At 28.2% G+C, this 20797-nt stretch overlaps 1 protein-coding gene across 1 annotated transcript; it reads left to right on the top strand.

Moving 5' to 3' along the window:
* The first annotated feature begins 2309 nt into the window (after positions 1-2309).
* On the top strand, positions 2310-4906 carry LOC127279752 (protein escargot-like). The gene is made up of 2 exons (XM_051302280.1): positions 2310-2596; positions 2712-4906. The coding sequence occupies exons 1-2, from the start codon at positions 2485-2487 to the stop codon at positions 3998-4000; spliced, it is 1401 nt and encodes a 466-aa protein (XP_051158237.1). The 5' UTR covers positions 2310-2484; the 3' UTR covers positions 4001-4906.
* Positions 4907-20797: the final 15891 nt, after the last annotated feature.

The raw sequence follows: 20797 nt of genomic DNA, 5'->3' as shown, positions 1-20797 counted from the left end.
CCACCGCACCGGTGTGAATGTATAGATTTATTCAAAGAGACCCGAATTACACATCCTCAACGTTAAATCATCAACGTTTTCAATTTTCAAACATAAATGAAATATTTTTTTTTACAAAAACTATTTACAATTTTCAAAACAAACAAAAGTTATGTATATTTTTACTTTTTAGGTTATGTTTTATATTTTTTTTTAGATCGAATCAGTGGTTTGTATTGTAGAAGTAAATTACAAATTTTTTTTGTACCAAGATCCCTTCAAGTATTTTTAAAAACAAAATGAGCTCGTATAACGTATTTAAATAGTTTTTGCCACCATTTTCATTCTTTTAATATTAATTATATGCGCAAAAGCAATTTTTTATCATACCTGTGTGTTGGGTAAAAAATTGTATCATAATGAAAGGGACATTTTTTTAAGAGATTTGATATGTATAGTACATATACCTGGTGGTGAACTCGGCATAATTTGACAATGAGAACACCTTTTTAGACAGCTTCTGGCAAAGATCCGGAATGGGGTATTAAAAGAAAAAAATAATGAATATTATGAAAATACCGGTCGTCACAAGGAAAAACGAGTATATGTACAAGCGGGTTTCTAAGTGACCATGAAAGAAGAAATCTACTGGCCAGTTGCCAGTACGTTCTCTTTTGTATTGTTAAAATATACATACACAGGTAGATGATTTGTCGCCAACCGGTATGGATGAAAAAGCCTCTCATTATTTATATAAAGCGTTACTATAAACTATATTTTTATTTAATATGTGTTTATGAACTTCTAAATTACGCTCTATAATCAGTTATGCTCTATGAACGCAAATATTTACCCCAAAAATATTCATTTTTCATAAAATAAAATTTTTATTCTTTTCAAAATACTGCTTTTAGCATTGTATACTATTAGTATCATACTATGAGTATCATATACTATTAGTAGCAGACACAGAAAATTAAAAGGCATTAAAATAAGCTGCAACGCTTATCATTTTAATCCAATTTTGCTTATTTTATAATACCAAAATGGATTAAAATAAGCAAAATTGGATTAAAATAATAAGCGTTGCAGTTTATTTTAATACCTTGTAATTTTCTGTGAGTACAACAATATTACTATTTTCAAACAAAAAATTCAATTCTTTTAAATATAGTTTCCGGTTTGTAAAAAAAATGGGAATATTTTTCTGTAAAAATTGACAGTAACGTAAATTTATTGTAATGACACTTATGTATAATAAATGTATTTACTATTTTCACAGAACATTAGTCGATGACATGCGCTCGCATCATTAGTGATTGAGTGTGATGATCATTTTAGAGAAAATGTTAACTCTTGAAAAGAGTGCTGTCATACATATATAATACATATGTATATATATATATGAGCTTCTGGATTTAGCTAGGCGTACTCGTACTTATTAAATGCACACAAGCATAAGCGCGTGTGAGTTTCAGCACGCGTGGGCGATGCTACGGCACGCGACATGACCGTTACATTCGAAACTGGCAACGCAGGGGGGAGGGAATAGTTTGCCGTTGGAGGGGATGAAATTCAGAAGGGGAACAAGGCGGATTGCAGCGCGCATACACACACACACACACATATGTCGTCTACAGAAAATAATCCTGTTGAACGTAAATGTGTGTGTATACTATACCTGCGATTCACAATTGCTCTTGAAGCTGGTGGCATATATCCTTTTATGAAAAATAATCTCCTATTTCAGTTTTTTCACCTGTTTTAATTTTTCCAAAGAAAATTATTAAATTTTTGACATTAAAAATCTAGTATTTTTAAAAAGAGTAGTACTATCAATAAATTTTCAATTACTGTTTTTGGTATTTTTAATATTTTCAATAAGAATTTTCGCTATTATCAATAAGTATTTTTAACAATAGTTGTATTTTCAAAAAAAAAAATCCATTGAGAAAAGAAAAGTCATATAGATCTGGTAATGAAAAATAATGATTCATATAGAAGCTAGATGTATGGCGATGCAAGGAGGGAAAGTGCAGCATCTGCTGAACAACAACGAACAGCACCGACCAACGCAATGCACGGAAGAACAATCGTAAGCATCACACTCATGGGGTGCTGCATTACCTGACTGTGGAGACCCACAGAACAGATGCTCGGCAAGCTATTGGCTGACGGCCCGCGACCGTCCGTCCCCCATTGGTTCTGAAAGCGGGGCCTGAAGGGCTGTATTGGTCCGACAGCACGTGCGAGCCACCTGCACTCTCGTAGTGGGAGACGCTCTTATAAAAGCTCCACACTACTCCCATACCAGCCAGATACCGGTTCGAAGCCGTACGATTCACATCATTCAAGTTTCTTTTCGTTCTTTGTGCTATACACAAGTCTATGTTCGGAAGAGAAAAAAAAAATAAATAAGTGAAAAGTAATAAGTGACACTGTGCAGTGACATTCATTCAAAAAGGATTATTAGTTTCAAAAACCTAGTGTATTAAGTGTATCATCATGCTTGTCGAAGAAATGCCTCGCAGCTTCGTTAAGAAGAATAATAGCTACAGTCACTGTCCGCTTAAAAAACGGCCAGTGCACGTGTTGATATCCGAAGAAGTTACAAAAGGTAATTGTCAATTTTTTTAAATTCTAAATCTTAAAAAAAAAAGAAAGTAAATTAATACTTTAAAAAAATATTTCGAGAAAATACTTAACAGATTATTTTTTCTTTCTATTTACAGAAGAATTGGTAGTAGTTGATGATATTCCCGAGCCGGAAAATCTCAGCACAAAACCAGAGGATCTCAGCAAGACTGCGGAGAAACGTTCTCAATATTCAAGATCACCATCACCTGTTTATGGAAAACGATCAGCATCACCAGTGTCCCGTTCACCTTCGCCTTCATCGAGGCCCATTTCTCACATGTATCATCATCATTTAACGTATCCTCATTATCCAGCAAAAACAATAACACCACCAATTGCGCCAGTTCATCCAGTGGCAAAAAAAGCACGAGTCGAAGTAATTCAACACGATCATGCCTCACCAACAGCGGCTGTTGCTCCACCAATGCATTTTATGGCAACAATGACGCCCTTGGAGCCATTGAATTTAAATACGCCAATGGAGCCATTGGCGCATTACGCCACACCAGCATGGGCACGTTCAGCACCACTTTACCCACCTCACTATCTTCCCTATCCAGCGTATCGCTACCATCATCACCCTGCAGCGGAACTCTATCAATCTTGTCCAGTGCCTGCTTACCCACATTCATCTCCTGAACATTCATCTGTTTCTCCACCACCTCACGCTGCCCTCACGTGCCCCACGATTCAACGACCGATTGCAAGGAGTTACGCTCACTGGGCAAGTCCCGATCATTGTGGATTGTCACCAACAAGTTCCTTGGGCTCCCTAAGATCACCACCACCCGTAACACCCGAAGATTTATCATCGCCCGGAAGTGATAGTGGAAGATCATCAGCCGGTAGTACATCAGCCGGTTCAACAATTGTCAATCAAAAATTGGATAAATCAAATCCCTCAACATCGCCAACATCATCGCCACGTTATTCATGTCCCGATTGTGGAAAATCATATTCAACATATTCGGGCCTATCAAAACATCAACAATTTCATTGCGCCTCAGCTGAGGGACAAACAAAAAAATCCTTCTCGTGCAAATATTGTGAAAAGGTATACGTTAGTTTGGGTGCTTTAAAAATGCACATCAGAACACATACATTGCCATGTAAATGTCATCTTTGCGGAAAAGCATTCTCAAGACCTTGGCTTCTTCAAGGACACATTAGAACTCACACCGGCGAAAAGCCATTCAATTGTCAACATTGTAAACGAGCATTCGCTGACAGAAGCAATCTCAGAGCGCACCTTCAAACGCACAGTGATGTGAAAAAGTACTCGTGTCCGTCTTGTAGCAAGACCTTCAGTCGTATGTCTTTACTCACAAAACATCAGGAAGGAGGATGTCCAGGCGTTGCTGTACCAATGGGTTTTTCGTGTTAAAAAATCAAAATTGTGTTTCAGAAAAAGAAAATATTTCCAGTGTTTTTTAAGGTGCGTGAGAGAGAGAGAGAGAGATTGTCAATTTCAAACCAAGTGCCTTAGAAGTCTCACACCAATATTTTTGAGACTGCTCCGAGTACAAAGAAAAGAAAATTTTTTTAGAGACTAAATAATATATAAGTGTAAATAGCGTGAAAGAAAATTATATTTTCTACATTGTGCTTATAAATTTATTTTTGAAAAAAAAAAGTTACCGCTTGACGTGGTTCCGTGAAACTGCTGTGCCATTTTCATCTTTAAAAAAAAACCTAAATTTGGTTCATTTTCGCTTTGCTATTGTATTTATATTCATTACGTTCCATGGCGTCATTTTTAAAAAAAAAAAATATTTATATTAGATTTTAAGTTCATGTGCACAAAAAAAAGCACCAAAGTGCCATTATAAATTATTTATGTTCAGTTTTCACGTAAATATATTCATATTATTATGTACGACAGGCTTGCATTGTAAATACTGCATCTTGAAAATATGGCTATTTTGTAAGCTTGGAAAAACTCGTACAAGAGTATTATTATATTTCTAAAAATCAAAGAATTTTCGTTTCTTAGAATGATTTCTTTGAAATTTCATTTTTTTTTTTCATTACTTGTAAGTTACTTTGAAAAGCTAGTCATTATTTTTATATAAAACAAAAAAAAAATAGTAGAGAAATCATTTTTTGTTTTGTCTACAATTTTTGATATATAGTCATCGATGAAACTCAGTGAAATAATTATTGGTTTCAAATTATTTTGTAAGCTCTCAGCGATTTTCCTCGCTATTTAGACTTGTAAAGAAAGTAAACTAATATGCAAAGATATAGAGAGAATATTTTATAAAAAATAAATTTGATAAATTTAATATAATCCTGTTATTTATTTATATCCTCAACCTTTAGAAATTAAGGAATTTTCATCAATTTTTTTCAAGTAAATAATTTATTCAAAGAATTATTAAAACAAAATTTAACAAATATTTAATCATTAACTTTAAAAAAAAAATTTTTTTTTTCATAAATATTTAAAAATTAATTTTTTTGTAAATCTTTTAATTTGGAAATAATATCACAATAGAGATCAATTTTGTTGACAATTGACGTGAATTAATCGATAAATAACAGTTTGTTAGCTTTTCCCTTGATTTTAATTAGAAGATCAAGCAACGGTTTCTTTCAACCGCATTATGAAAAAAAAAATCTTTACAATTTTGTTCTCCCCTCCGTTTTGTGATTCTTTTTTGGGATCACCTGCACTTTTCCAACCGACATTTCAGTGCGCGATCTTCAAACAAGGAAAAAATTCTTCAGGGGATCCTTATACCTTTTTTTACCTGTTCGCAATCCAATCACTTCACATATGAAGGGATAATATATAGGGTCATTGGCACGAATAGAAACACAACTTAGAGAAAGAGAGAAAAAATTATTCATTCCCAACCGTTAAAGATTTTAAAAACAACTATACTAAAAAGTCAAAAATTTTAACTAATTTGAATTAGTTAATTTTTGCTTTTGAATTAGTAAAACTTAATTCGATTGTAAAATTGTTTTTAGTTAAATTTTACTAATTCAGATTTAGAGACTAATAATTTTTTTTTCTTCATTTTTTTGTATCAATTTCTAGTGATGAATGAAAAAAAAAAAAATATTTCAACTTTTACAAATAAATATATGCATAGAGTTTGAATGAATGAAAAAAAAAAAAATTCTTGAGCAGCTTTTGAGTATTTCAAGACATCTCTCCTTTGACCATTCACTAAAAACCATTGACTATACCAAAGGAATAGTTAAGTAAATTTTCTAAAGCAAAATTCCTTGGGCCCTTAGCCTTTATGGCAAATAGGTGAATTGAACAGGTGTACCAGCATATCGAGTAGAGGAGACATTCTTTTCACAACAGGTAACCATGTATACCTCGAACAGCACCTGAATGAAAAGATTTAACTGTGACAAAAAACGGAAATCTTTGGAAACCACCGCATAATAGAAAAAAGGACCTTGGTCAGCTTTGATATAGACAATTTCTATATATATATATACCAAACAATAAACATTTTCTTTCATTAGATTAGAAATACAATATTAAAATTTTTAAAAATATTTTTATGATATTTTAAAATAAAATTTTCGTAATTTTAAGATTTTAAAATAAAATTTAATGATGCATTTGTGAATAAAGGGGGGAAAAAAATCAATTTTTGTATTGTATTAAAGAGCCGGAGGTAAATAAAAAATTAAAATTTTTTGAAACGCGTTTATATTTAAAGTTTGTCTCACGACATTTGACATTGGAACGACGACCCGACCGCCCGGCGTTCATTGGGGAAGCCCTTAGGTTGTTTCCGGGAAGACTCCGCATGTTGGTGCATGCCCCATTGTGGACAGATTGGTTCTCCTCATGCCTGTGCCAGGTGTCTATACTACTTGAGACATTCTCAATTCACAACCGACAGATTTCTCCATCTATATTAATAATAAAATTATTCTGTTATTTTTAGATTTACTTCTCATCGAAAAAAAAAAAAATATTCTCAAATTTAGATATTATACACTTGGCATCTATTTTAGAGTATTTTATAATTTCATTTAGTTTTCTCTAAAAATTTGAATTAGTAAAAAATAACTAATTAATAGTAGAATCTTACTAATTCAAAAAGCAAAAAGTGAGTCACTAATAATTAGTAAAAACTTACTAATTCAAATAGTTATTTTGATTTAACTAATTCAATTAGTAACTTTTTAATGCGGCTCCTGGGGGCGCAAATTACTAATTGATTAGTTAAAACTACTAATTGTTTACTAATTCATTAGTCATTATACAATTTTACAGCCAAATCGTAATAAATCAATAAAAATTTATCAACTTATTCATACTAAAATTTAAAATTTGAAAAGTCGAGTTTCAAAGATAAAATTTTTCGCATGTAGTTTCTTCATGATTGTATAAAAAATATTTTATTTTTAAAAGTCAGTTTTCATGGGTTAAATTGCATAATATTGGCAAATTTCATATAAAAATTTTTACGTTCTGGTGGTTCATTTGATATATTATTTCCGATTTTTTTGAGTAAAGATTTTATTAAAATTTTCACTTTATAGTAATTTATTAATTTACTTAAAGACAGTTTAGATACACATACATAGTTACTTTTGGTGAAATAAAATTAATAAAAAAATTTTAACGGTTAGTTTATATCAAAAAATTTTTTGAAAAATAAATAATTTCAAAAGTAATATTTAAAGCACCAAACAAAATATTTTGAACATAGTACAAGCTATAGTATCACATAATACTAAAAAAAACAAAAAAATATTTTAAAAAAAACCCATGGAAGATGACATACGTCATGAAAATAATAGAGGTTACGTTCAACTGACTAATTCATTTAGTAACTCGGGTGTAATAACTAATAGAATTAGTTAATTTGATTACTATTTTAAATTAGTAATGTTCAAATACTAATTTTTTACTATTTTATTAGTAAAACTTCCAAAAATAACTAATTCATTAGTTAAAATTTAATTTACTAAATGAATTAGTTAATTTTTTACTAATTCAGATTTAGAGAGTAAGTAGTTATTCAAATAGTAATATTTCTACTAATAATTTAGTTAAAAATAAAAAATAACTAATTATTAAAATTTAATTTTTAGGTTCTGTAAAAATAACTAAATTTTTAGTGAAACTTTGTCATTGACCTCTTTTCGATTTGGGTCAAATTTTCTCACCGTTTTGTATCCTTCAAAAAAGTGCTTCGGTGATTTTTTTCAAATTTTTTCATCAAGTCGTTTATGAAATATAAATTTTTCAAAATTGGAGAATTTTAATGATTATTTATTTTTAAATGCTCATAACTTCCTTAAAAATGAATCAATTTATAAAAGTTTTTTTTAAATGTGTGTTTTTAACTGAACTTTTCAAAAATTTCATACAAAAAATTTTAATTTCCTATATTTTTTGTAATTTATAGGTTAAAATCTTGTTTTTAAAACTGTTTGTCTTCGATTTATTTAAATTTTCCATAAAAACTACTTCCTTTTACAAAAATCTTAAGTTTCTAGTCGAGTAGTGAGAAAATAATTTTTTTAATACTATCGGAATTTTTAAAAAATATCTCCGGTTTTTTTATACTGGGTACTCTGTAAATCTAAATTAGTAAAAAAAATGTGTACTAATTTAAATTAGTGACTCACTTTTTGCTTTAGAATTAGTAAAAATTTTACTAATTGTTAGTAAAAGTTACTAATATTTAGTAAAATTTTACTAATTGAGAAGCAAATAGAATATCACTAATTCCTGAAAAGTCCTAAAATTACTGATTATTTCTTTTTCGTTTATTGGGTAAAATATTATGCAAAATTACTCATTAAATTTGAATTAGACAAAAGTTCTAGATCTTATTGAATTTCATTTTCCACTTGTAGAAAATTGTAATTTTTATTAAAATGCAACTTACAATGGTTCGAAATGTTGAAAATCAAATTGTTTTACTCTCTAAATTTGAATTAGTAAAAATGTTTACTAATTTAGTGACTCAATTTTTGCTTCTAAATTAGTAAAATTTTACTAATTATTAGTAACTTTTACTAACAATTAGCAAAATTTAACTAATTCTAAAGCAAAAATTGAGTCACTAATTTAAATTAGTAAACATTTTTACTAATTCAGATTTAGAGAGTATGTGAGTAAGATTTTACTGCAAAATCGCCGGTTGGTTCTTTAAATGAATTTCTAACCGTTTGGACTAATTTTTAGTTAAAAATTATTAATTGTTAGTAGAAAATCACTAATTTATTTATTAGAGTTAACTAATTGAAATAATTGCCTTACTAAATGAATTAGTAATTTTCTACTATAAATTAGTCATTTTTAACTAAGAATTAATCAAAACGGTTACTAATTCATTTAATGAACGAATCAACGCAGTTAAAATAAGTAAAAAATAACTAATTTTTCCACTTACGTAACAGCTGATTAATTTGTAAATAAAAAACGAAAATCTGATTGAAATACAAACAAACACATATAAAAAAATTTATATTTAACATATCAATATATAATTATGTAAATTGTTACATATTATTTTCTATAGATTTCCTATATTAAATTTGATTGATTTTATTAGAAACAAACTTAATTAACGAATATTTTTTTATAATAAGGAAGAATATGGAAGGCCATAAAAATAATGAATAAATTGAAAGCGATTAATTCATATTTTACTAAACTTTCCATGTAGTGTGGAATTGATAGTCAACACGCGTATAAATTATAAGAGTATTATATATATATATGTGTGCACCTGCTGCGCTTATTGCATATATATATATATATATGACGAGTATAGAGACTTGGGGAGAGGAAATCTTAGGTCACGTCTCCTGCCACCATGTCTCTCACTCTCGCCTCACAGACATCAGAAACTTTTCTCGTCATCTGATTGGATACTCTTTTACTTAGCATTTGTGAACGCGCCTGCGTATGACTTGTTAACGCATCGCGCAAGACTTATGTACAATTACCGCCCCAAATACCGCCCATATATAAATGCGAATTACACACTTTTATCTTGTATTTCATTTTTTGTCTCTTCAAAAAAAAAATTTTCGTCCAAAAGCTGCCCGAAATGAAAAATTTCTATATTCAATTAACTTCATATATTTAACTATGAAATTTTATATGAGGGAAGTTAACTGCGAATATCGAAATTTTTTGTTTCGTACAGCTCTAGCACCAAAATTTTTTCAAACAATTTTGATTTTTAAAATTCGACACGCGAAAGTTGTCGAAACCTGAATAATTAAGTATATAATGTATTTAATTTTATTAAAAAATTATATTGGAGGTGTACATGTGTGAACATGAACACACATAGAAAATATTCAGCATTGTGTATTAGATGAACAATATTTATTACATATTCAAAGGTATATCTGATTGTATGAGAAAACAGACCGGTTTTACTCGATACTGCATTAACTTAAAATTTCAAAAGAAACTTAAAGTCATAATAGATCACTGATTGTAGAAATCAAGACCACTGTTTCAACCTTGTATATAGTTTCGTTAAAATATAAACTGTATTTATTATATTCTTAAATTGCGCTCATTATTGTAATTATTAATAATTATATATGCAAAATTTTTTTAATTCTTTCATTGAACATTTTCATAATATATAAACGATTTAGAAAACGAGATAGTAAATAATGATTAATAAAAAATAGATAAAAGATATGTCAAATTATTTATTTAGATTTAGAGTATATTATATATATATACATTTCTGGGAAAGAGAATATTTTTATTTTATTCAACTATTGTTATACATATAGAGCATGTATGTATATATACACAAGAAATTCATTTTGATCATAGAAATAAGTCAACTCTTTGTTATCAAAGGCACAAATGCATAAGGCGACGTGGCGCCACGGCGCACGGGTTTTATTTGATTTATGAAACTTGCTTCATTGTCAGAAACTTCCCACTTATCTGAACGCGCGCTAAGTTTCAACAAAAAGTCCAAATGGTAACAAGTATAGAATTGCCTGCAAACTCATGTCAATGGGGAAAATTTTTTACAATTCATATTTCTTCATTTTCCTAATATGATATAAATTTATTATTTTTTTTTGTCTAATTTTTGTTTTTGGTATCTAATTTCACCGAAAAAAGTATAAAAATAAAAAAAAAATATTTATTTGTATCAATTAAAATTATTATTTGAGTCAATTAAATCGTATATTTTTTTCAAATATAGAAGTTATTGGTTCGAATCAAATTTGATCAAATACAATTTATTTAATTAAATTAAAAATTATTTGGTTTAAGTAAATATTTATTTGATAATAGTCAAGTAACCGATTATTTGAATCAAATATTTTTTTTTCAGTATAATTATTATTTTTAGGGGTTTGAATTTTTTTTTGTATCTAATTACCGAAAAATGTAAAATTTTGAAATTTTAAAAATTCTTATTTCTTTATTTTTCTTATTTGATGTATCTTTATCATTTTTGTGTCTAATTCTTTTTGTATCTAATTTTACCAAACAAAATGTAAAAATTAAATTTTTTGAAATTTTTAAAATTTTCATATCCAGAATTTTTTACTCCCTTTCTAAGGTAAAAGGACAGTAGAAAAACTAACAGAGAACCAGTGAAAAACATACTTTTGGTTTTGACAAATATTTTTCCTAGAAAACTACAGAAAAAATTCCTACTTTCTTCCTTGACAAAATAAGCGTGGATTCAGAAAGCTTTTATTTGTTTCAATTTGCGAACCTTGTCTAATCCATTTTTGAATATTCTAATATCGTTAAAACTATGAATTTGATTGGTTGCTAATATTTCTTAAATATTTTCAGGTATATGATGAAGAATAATTAAAAAGGTAAATTGAAGTTATTTTTACTATAATGCAGGAGAAATAATAAAAAATTGCAAAAAAGGTGTCTAATAATGAATATTATCAACGATTAATACGCAAGTATCGAGATAATTCACATGTTGTATATTAAGTCAACATCACAATCAAAAAGAAAAAGAAGCAGTTATTTTTAACAGTGCTAGTTGGAAGGTGTTACAATTACTGAAGATAATATTTTATTTGGTCATCTAAACATTAGTGAAAGAGAAGTAAAATTTCGTCAAAGGTAAAAGTCATTATATCAATCATTGTATCCATTTCTTCATTCGTATTTTTTTTTTGTCATTTACAATTATACAATTTTTTTTCTCTCTTTCTGAGGTGAAAAGGTTGTAGAAAAACCACCAGAGAACACGTGACAATATCGAATTTTGTTTTTGACAAAGATTTTTCCTTGAAAACTACAGAAACCTTGACTAGAATTAACTAAAAGACAATTTTTGTCTCCCTTTTCTCAGTTTACAATTAAATGTTTATAAAAAAAATTAAACAATACAATAAATAATAGTAATGTTGGACTCTATTTAATATTGCAATATTTATAATAATTCATAATAAAATAAATATATTTTTATAAAATGCTGACTAAACTGTTTTAAATTATAAGTATCGTTTTTTTATTTATTTATTTTAATTCATTGGAATATTTAATAAAAAATTTGATAAGTAATCATTTTTTTTTTAAATAAAAGAAGATAAATATATATATATCTTATTTTCTTTGTGTGTAACAAGCGATGAATCGCTTCCGCTTTCTTTCAAAAGTGTTTTACCGGTACTCTGATGTTGTTTACGTTTTCTTTCATTCTTTTTTTAATACTACAACTACGCATATCATGATACGTCGAAAGCGCGATATTAAAAAGCACAATGCAGCATATTAACTTGACCCACAATCTCGTACCAGGAAGATCGCGAGTTTTACAGTTTGGTCCCTGGCGTCCTCATACTTGTGATTGTACATACATACATGGGTCTGGAGAGTCGCCCTCACTTTTACGACGGTCGAACTTTAGGGCGACCGCAACGAAGCACGAGTTAAAAAGAGAGAGAGAAAAAAAATTTAAGTCTTAAAAAACATCAGCTGACTCGAGAGAGTGTATAGACGTAAAACAAGATGAGAAATATATGCGCAATTGCCTTTTAATTGTTTTAAATTATCATAATCATTATATATTCGAATATGAACATATTTAAATAATTGTTCAAAGATTTTTAATTAATTTATATAAACATGAATATTTCACGAAAATAATTAGATCGAATTTCTAATGTTTTGAAATTTATAGGTTACAATTCTTAAATTTCATTATCACAATACTTGAAAATTTTTAATTATTTTTATAGTTCAAATGATTATCAACAATTTAATAATTTAATTTTATTAAATTTCACACTTGATAAATATAATGCACTTAATAATTTTCTGTCATACAATATTTCAATTGCCAGATGACATTTGTAAAGAAACAGGGTTGGGAAACAAGAGCGCAAAATATGTTCATCCAAAGCAAAGTTGGGTAGGGCTGAAATTTTGTCCAACAAAATATTTAACTATTTAAGCTATGTTTACAATACAATACATACCCAACTTTGAACGGATGAACATATTTTGGACTCTTGCTTCTAATTTTAATTAAATAAATTAAAATAGTTAATCAGATAGTAGAAACAACAAAATATAATATATAAACAATTTTTCAATACTCTGCAATTTATTTATTTCAAACAAAACAAACTTCTTCCTGAGTGAAAGTATATACCCTATAAATGAAGGGATATACAAAACCAAAACTACGTAAATTATATGAGTATTTCATTTGATGAAATAATATATCGTTTAAGAGGCAGTACCGTTATCAAGATCTTTTTGTACTTGAAAATACGAAAGAAGTAAAAAAAAAAAACACAACAACATATTATTCTCTCCCCTCCTGAAATTTTCTGTGTGAGGTATAGAAGAACAAGACGTGTGCTAAATAATTTGCGTTATCCGCATTCGCGTAATGTGACCCCCACCACCACCCGTAGCGATTCCACCATCCATTAAAGATCTTTCTCGGCGCAGATTTCATTACGTTTTGCGGACGAAGAGGTTTCTCAAGTTATCTCATCCCCGGTATATATATACTCGGCAACCACCAAAGTAAGGTACAAGCATAATGAGCATAATGACGAGGTCATATGGGTCATCGGGTTTAATGAATTGTTTTACACCTTGCGGGCAAATCCATGTTCGCTATATATATATGTATAACCGAATAACAAATCTGGACTCAATAAAATTAATTTTAAACGTAAATTGTTAACGCGAATAACACGTCAGCTAAAAATTATACGTATTGTAACCCACAATTTCATTTAATATGTAAAATTACCGCGCATGCATTGTGTATTATGATCAAAGGAAAAAAGAGCCTTTTAACAATTACTTTAAATTTTTATATACTACATAAACGATATAAATTGAACAAAAATTATTTCCGATTTTCGTTTAAAAAACTGAGGGAAAAAGAAAGTTTTCGTAATTATACTAACATAATTCTGCGACTAACGCAAATTTTATTTGTTGGTTTTGTTATTGTCATACTACCGCACTCTGCTCTAGTGAAAATTTAGTAACTTTATTGTGATTGGACAAACTTCAATACGCCATCTGGTGTTTACCTACTTCGGACAACCATTTTTCTTTTTCGTCTTTCTTTAATTAACACGATAGGAAAAGAAATAAAAACCAAACTGTAAAAGTCACCAAACCGACAATCCCAAAATTATTTTTTAATTTTATGAATAAAGTCACTTTTTCACTAAAGCAGGGTGCGGTAGTTGACGAGAATTGTGACAAATGGAAAGGTTGATTTCCATTGTCCCCACTCTCCATTTGTCATAATTTTCGTCAACTATCGCACCCTGCTTTAGTGAAAATTTAGTGACTTTATTGTTAAAAGTAAAAGTTACTATAAAGTCACTAAATTTTCACTAGAACAGGTTGCGATAGTTGTCGAAAATTATGACAAATAATAATTTTGTTTTATTACTAGAATAATAGTAGCCGAATTTAGATTATTATTAAGCAGTTAAGCTCATTGTTATTATTCATCATTAATATTAAACACCCTTTTTTTGTTTCTTCCTTCTTCACTGCGATAACTGTTCATCTTCTTTCAAAATTGAAATGTACCATGTCAGGATTATCTGGAAAAAATGATTAACTTTAATTACTAATACTAATTACAACCGCGCCCTGCTCTAGTAATTTAATAACTTTATTGTTAAAATTAAAAGTTACTATAAAATTACTAAATTTTCACTAGAGCAGGATGCGGTAGTTGACGAGAAATATGAAAATGCTTTGGCACTTGCGATATCCCTAGATTATTAAAATTTCCAGAAAATTTTTCATTTCACAAAATATTAAAAGAAAAGATTCTTATTTTTAGGTTAGTAAAATCTCCTCAACCAAATACATTTATTTCATTATTAAATGATAATAAAGAAAAAGTATGAAATGTCATAAGATGACTGAGTCGTTATAAATACAATTGAGGTTATAGACTGTAAAAGTATTTTACTGTAACCGCGCCTCCTGTCTCCGCGTATTTTTTTTTTTTTTATTGTTTCACCAATACATTAACCTGTTGTTGTTATTATTACTATAAAAGCTGGCATAAATCAGGCTGTTTAGCCTTGTAATTTGGCAGACGAGAAGAAGATAACCGTGACTATCCGCGCCTGGGCATATTACATCGGTCGCAAAATCGTGAACATAAATATCCGCCAAAGTATATTCGTAGGTAATGGCACCCACAACCCGACTACTGGTGGAATCAAAGGGGGGATTAACTGCTGCCAAATTACAGTGTGGCCACCCATATAATGTGAATGCGACCACGATACAACCAGGCTAAATTATAGGTGTTAGAGGTGTGTTAATTTTTATGCTTATTGATTTTCATATTTTACCACCTATATATATATATACATATATATGCGGCGTAACATATTTTTTTTTTAATACTAACCTCTTTTGTGGCTGCCAGTATATGCGTTTTTAACATTCCCATCTTTATTTTTAAGGAACATTGCTTTGTGTCCATTTCATATCGACACCTCAAACAACAATTTTTAGAGGTTATAAGTACAGGCGTAGACATATGTAGAAGATTGATATACCAAAGAAAGAATCATATATTCTCGCGCTGCAAAGAATGCAAGTGAAATGATGTTAAAGGTCAAAATACTAAACTATACACAGCCCGTATAACCCCCGAATTCCGAGAGAATTCCAGGAATTGAAAGATATTTAATATTCCATCTTGGGTTGGTTGAAACGATCATTTTTTTTTTTTTTTTTTTTTATTTTGTCGAAAGAACGAGACAGAAAATTTGCAACAACGCGCACATATACATGTAGAGTGACACTGCAAGAGAAAAGGGAAAGGACACGCAGTGAGAAGAGAGAGTTACGGGCCATCCCTGTCACGTTCGAATATTTTGGCAAATTTATGCCCAATAAAAATTAACCAGACCCTTGCGGTTACGCGGTGCTGCGCGACGTTAATTCGACTTCACTCCATCAGTCTATGCACATATATATATATATGTATGGGTCAGTTCATTTAAAAGTTACGTCTATTTGCAAATATAATTGAAAATTAATAATACAAATATTTATCTGTTCTTTAAATTTTAAATCAAAGAAATCATTTCTTGCGAAAATAGAAAGAAAAACTAAACTAAAAATTAACTTCTTTATTTTAGGTTAGGATTCCTGTGAATTGACAATAAAAACGATTACCAACCGCACATAATACAAAACTATAAATAATGGCGCTAAAATAGTAAAAATTTTAACAAATTTGAATTAGTGACTAACTTTTTGATTTTGAATTTGTAAAATTTAACTAATAGTAAAAAAAAATTTCTTTTATTATCCAATTAGTAAAATTTAATTGATTCAAAAGCAAAAAGTGAGTCACTAATTCAAATTAGTTAAAATTTTTACTAATTCAAATTTAGGGAGAAGGTCCTGCAGTGCTAACAATATAAAAATATTGCTGTCTTGAACATAACCTATAACTTAACAGTTTTCTGCAGTTTTCTCTATGGAAACTCGACATAAAACACATCAGGATAATTTTGAACAATATACAATTTTCTATTAATTAAATTTAATACTAAATTTTTTTTTATTAATTTACAACAAAAATGAATCCACGTAATTGTGGTTCAAATCCATTGAGTATTTTACTAAAAAAAAAAATAACGGAGACCATTTGCATATGCGAAGTCACGTGACCTAACAGTCACATGTCCTTAATTGGACAAAATTTGGTTACAATGTACTGTAAATATTTACACGTAAAGCCGCTTATGCTGAGATTGAAGATTTCACCCCAGAAGAGAGTCAAATCTCTCTGACTCACTCAATTTCTTATTTTGATATTATTAGTCTACAAGTGTAAAAATATATAATAATAATAGTTTTTAAAATCAATCAAAAATTTTATTAAAAAAGAAATATTTTTATGAGAAAAAAATTAAATTTTACATATAGTACTTATTTAATTGGGCATATATATATATATATATATATATATATATATGTATAGGAACCATAATATACATTTTATAACTGAGAATCAGTGAAATTTTGTTCCTTCAAATTTAGAGAGTAGGGTTTTGCCAATTCATACTTCTACTCTATACCCCCAATGAATACAAAATCAGCTAAATCATTATATCTGAACAACTGGATAAACATGCACACTAACGAGTATCAGGTTTCTGATTCTGAAACGCGCTTACCACACAACTAACCTATTTACTAAATCATTATAATACAGTCATTCCGGTTCCGATTTCTGTACGGAACCATTTATACTATTTTTTATTTTATTTATTTTTTAGATATATGTTTGACTATAATTTGTATCATCTGCATATTTTTTACTTTCTTTAATAGAAAAAGAAAAGTTTCACATATATAAAAAATATTTATATTCAAGTCTCCCAACACAGCAGTACGTTAAAAATTTTTGTAAATGGAGAAAAATACAAAAACAAAAAAAGTAACTTACATTAAAAGTAAAATCGGAACTGTACGCAGTTTCTACGCATTTCTGGTAATTTTTATGTACTTCAGAAATAGTAAAAATTTATTCCTGAAATAGTAAAAATTATTCTGGAAATAGTAAATTTTACTATTTCTGATGTAAAAATTGACAGAAATGCGCAGAAAATGCGGACAGTTCAAAAATTAATGGCTCAAAAATTTTAACTCTATAAAAAATTAAAACATATGTTAAAAGTAGAAAATATTTTAATTTTTTTTTTATATATTATATTATTCAAAACATTCTATATACAAATCCTCAGGCATGCAAATAAAAAAAAAAAGTCCAAACTTTTACTACACTTGCACATGTTTTATGTTCGACTGTCTGGTATAAGAATAAGGTATTTTCATATTTATGGCAGACGTTTTGAAATGGTCAAAACATGTGTTGACCAGATGAAAACCTAGACTTCTGTGTTGAAAAAAAAAAAATTAGTGAAATTTACGATCGATTTCAATGCAAAAAGGTAAACTCTCTTTCAAGGTTCTTTCACTAAAAGTCGACCTGAGTAAGTTGCTGGTAATTTGCTACATAAAATTAATTCTTTAATGCTTCACAAAAAACCAATTCAAAAAATTGAGGATGTTAAAAAAAATTGTTTTTTTTTTATACCACAGGCAAAAAAAATTGTGGGAAGTATATATATATACGTAAATTTATTGAGGTGTATAATAAAAATTCACATATTTAAACAGAAAATAATTATGCGATTGAAATAACAATTGTATTATAGAAATAATTGATATCAAAGAGCAGACGACAGATATAACTGGTAATAAGGCCGACAGACAATATTTTCGCGAAATTCGTTTGCGATCGTGGTTCATGATTTTGATTAGAAAAATAATTTTAAATATTCAAAAATATGCAAATTTTCACAATTGTGACAACCATCAACATAAGTTTAAAAATTCCTTTTAGTTTTTTTGTTTTGTAGAATAAAGTTTTGAAGCTTTAAAAGTTCAATTGTTAAAATTTAATTTTTTTCAAAATGCATATTGTCTTTAGCACAAAATAAAAAAATATATATTTTTACTAAATAATTGTCAAAACTGATTATTTACGAATTATCAAATTTTTTTATAAAAATAGACCTCAACGATTTTAGGTAAAATATGTGATGCGCTCTAAAGAAAGGGACCCTAGAAGCAAACGAATTATAGGTTATGTTTACGATAGTTTTACCTTGATTAAAAGTTTCTTTTTATTTATGTAAACTAAAAATCAATTTTTATTGAATATTTTTAATGTAATGAAGACCTAATTTATTATTAATAATTTGCATTGAAAGTTGATCTTCTTTGTGTATTTTAAGTTTAAAATTTTAAAACATAACCTATAATTTTTTGCTTCTAAGGTCCCTTTCTTCAGAGCGCGTCATATATAATGGATTGACCTTTATTCAAAAAAAAAAAAAATTATAATTAATTTAAAACAGTTTAAAAAACTCAAATTTTGCTTTTACATAATTTCTAATATAGGTATATTATATATTTACCTTATTATTAATTTTTCAAAGAAATGAAAGCATATAATCTAGCACCTTGCAAAATAATGTTGTGGCAAGTGTGAGTCGGCGAGTTTTTCCTCTGTAATTTATGCCCGATAATGAATCCGTGCTCTGAAGATAGCGTTAGTCAGGTGTTAATGTTGGCGTGTGTGGGAAGGGCCACCCGCACAACATCGTCCACTGACACAAGATGATTAACTAAGTGATTCACATATCATATTTTTTTTTTAAAACAATTTTAATTATTTATAAAAAAAATGTTTCTGCATTAAAATTGGATATTCAAATAAAAATTTAATAGTTTAATAAAATTTAATATATATAGAAATTTTATCAACGCAAAAAATATTTTTCTTATTAAATATTATTGTTAAAGTTTATTAAAATATTAAATTATTTTAAAGAAAGAATTTATTAAATGAAAAAATGTTTTTTAATTCTATACAAAAAAAAAGTCAGTAAAGAAAAGAATTTGCCATTGTATATAAATTTTTGAGTTCCATTCAGTGGAATATAAAAGATATGTAACAACATATGAGACTATTAATGTCATATATTTTTATGGAAATATTTTTCAATATTTGTTTACAGCAATATAGTATATGTTCAATTTCTGTAAATCGTATTTGAAACCAGGAAGTAATTTGTTCAGGAAATGTAGACTTCACCTGATGTCGTTGTGAAATTCTTGTGAAAGTGACGCGCCTCACCCACGTACAAGCTCATCTCGATACACTAGTGACCCATAACTCATCGATCTAACGACCGGTACATTCGTGTTGGAGCTATAGATGATCTTGTGCGGTTTTTCATTTTTAACTATTTTATGTTCTACAACATCGACTACATGCTCCTGAAGAATGAAAATTCTAAAAAATTATATTTATTTTATATTTATTCTTACGAGTATTAAAAATTTATTTAACATTTATTATTAAAAATTTATTTTTAAAAAAAATCATTAATAAACGAAACGCATGAATGAGTTCTAAAATTAACTTTTTTTTGAAATTTTCATTTGACACAATTTATATTTTTAGAATTTATTTTAAAATTTATACTTTTAGCCGAATTTTAATTTCTTCGAATTATTATTTAAGACAAATTCCATTTAACCAAATTTCTATATTACAGAATTGTTACTTACAATATTCATATTCTGTTTATTTCTTTGAATTTAACAGAATTATGATTTGTTCGAATTTAAATGTCAGAATATTTTTTTAAATATAATTTTTATTGAACAAAAATAATTCTTTTCCATAGCCGAATTTACATTTTACGAAATTCTTAAAACGCCAAATTTTTTTTCTGCAGAACTTTCATTTGTTCGATTAAATATTTGTCAGAAAAATTTGAGGTCAAATTTTAAAATTAATCAGAATATTATCAACGAAATTATGATTGATTAATTTTAAATGTTGATTCTAAATTTTTCTGAACGCTATTTATTCGGACAAATGAAAGTTGTGCAAGATAAAAATTTATTGTTTTAAGAATTCTGTAAAATGTAAATTCGAACAAATGAAAATTCGGCTAGAAAAGAATTCTTTTCTATATAAAGTAAAAATTAATTTAAATGACTTTTTTCTGTCTAATTTAAAGTCGAACAAATCATAATTCTATCAAATGCAAAAGATATAAAATGTTTGTAAAATGAAAATTCGTTTAATTTAAATAATAATTCAAATGAATTAAA

The sequence above is a fragment of the Leptopilina boulardi genome, unplaced genomic scaffold (genome assembly GCF_019393585.1).
Source record: "Leptopilina boulardi isolate dan_hultmark-lab unplaced genomic scaffold, ZJU_Lbou_2.1 LbouV2_223, whole genome shotgun sequence".
In the NCBI taxonomy this organism is placed as follows: domain Eukaryota; kingdom Metazoa; phylum Arthropoda; class Insecta; order Hymenoptera; family Figitidae; genus Leptopilina; species Leptopilina boulardi.
The sequence above is the reverse complement of the archived record's forward strand: the minus strand, read 5'-3'. Positions and strand labels throughout refer to the sequence as shown.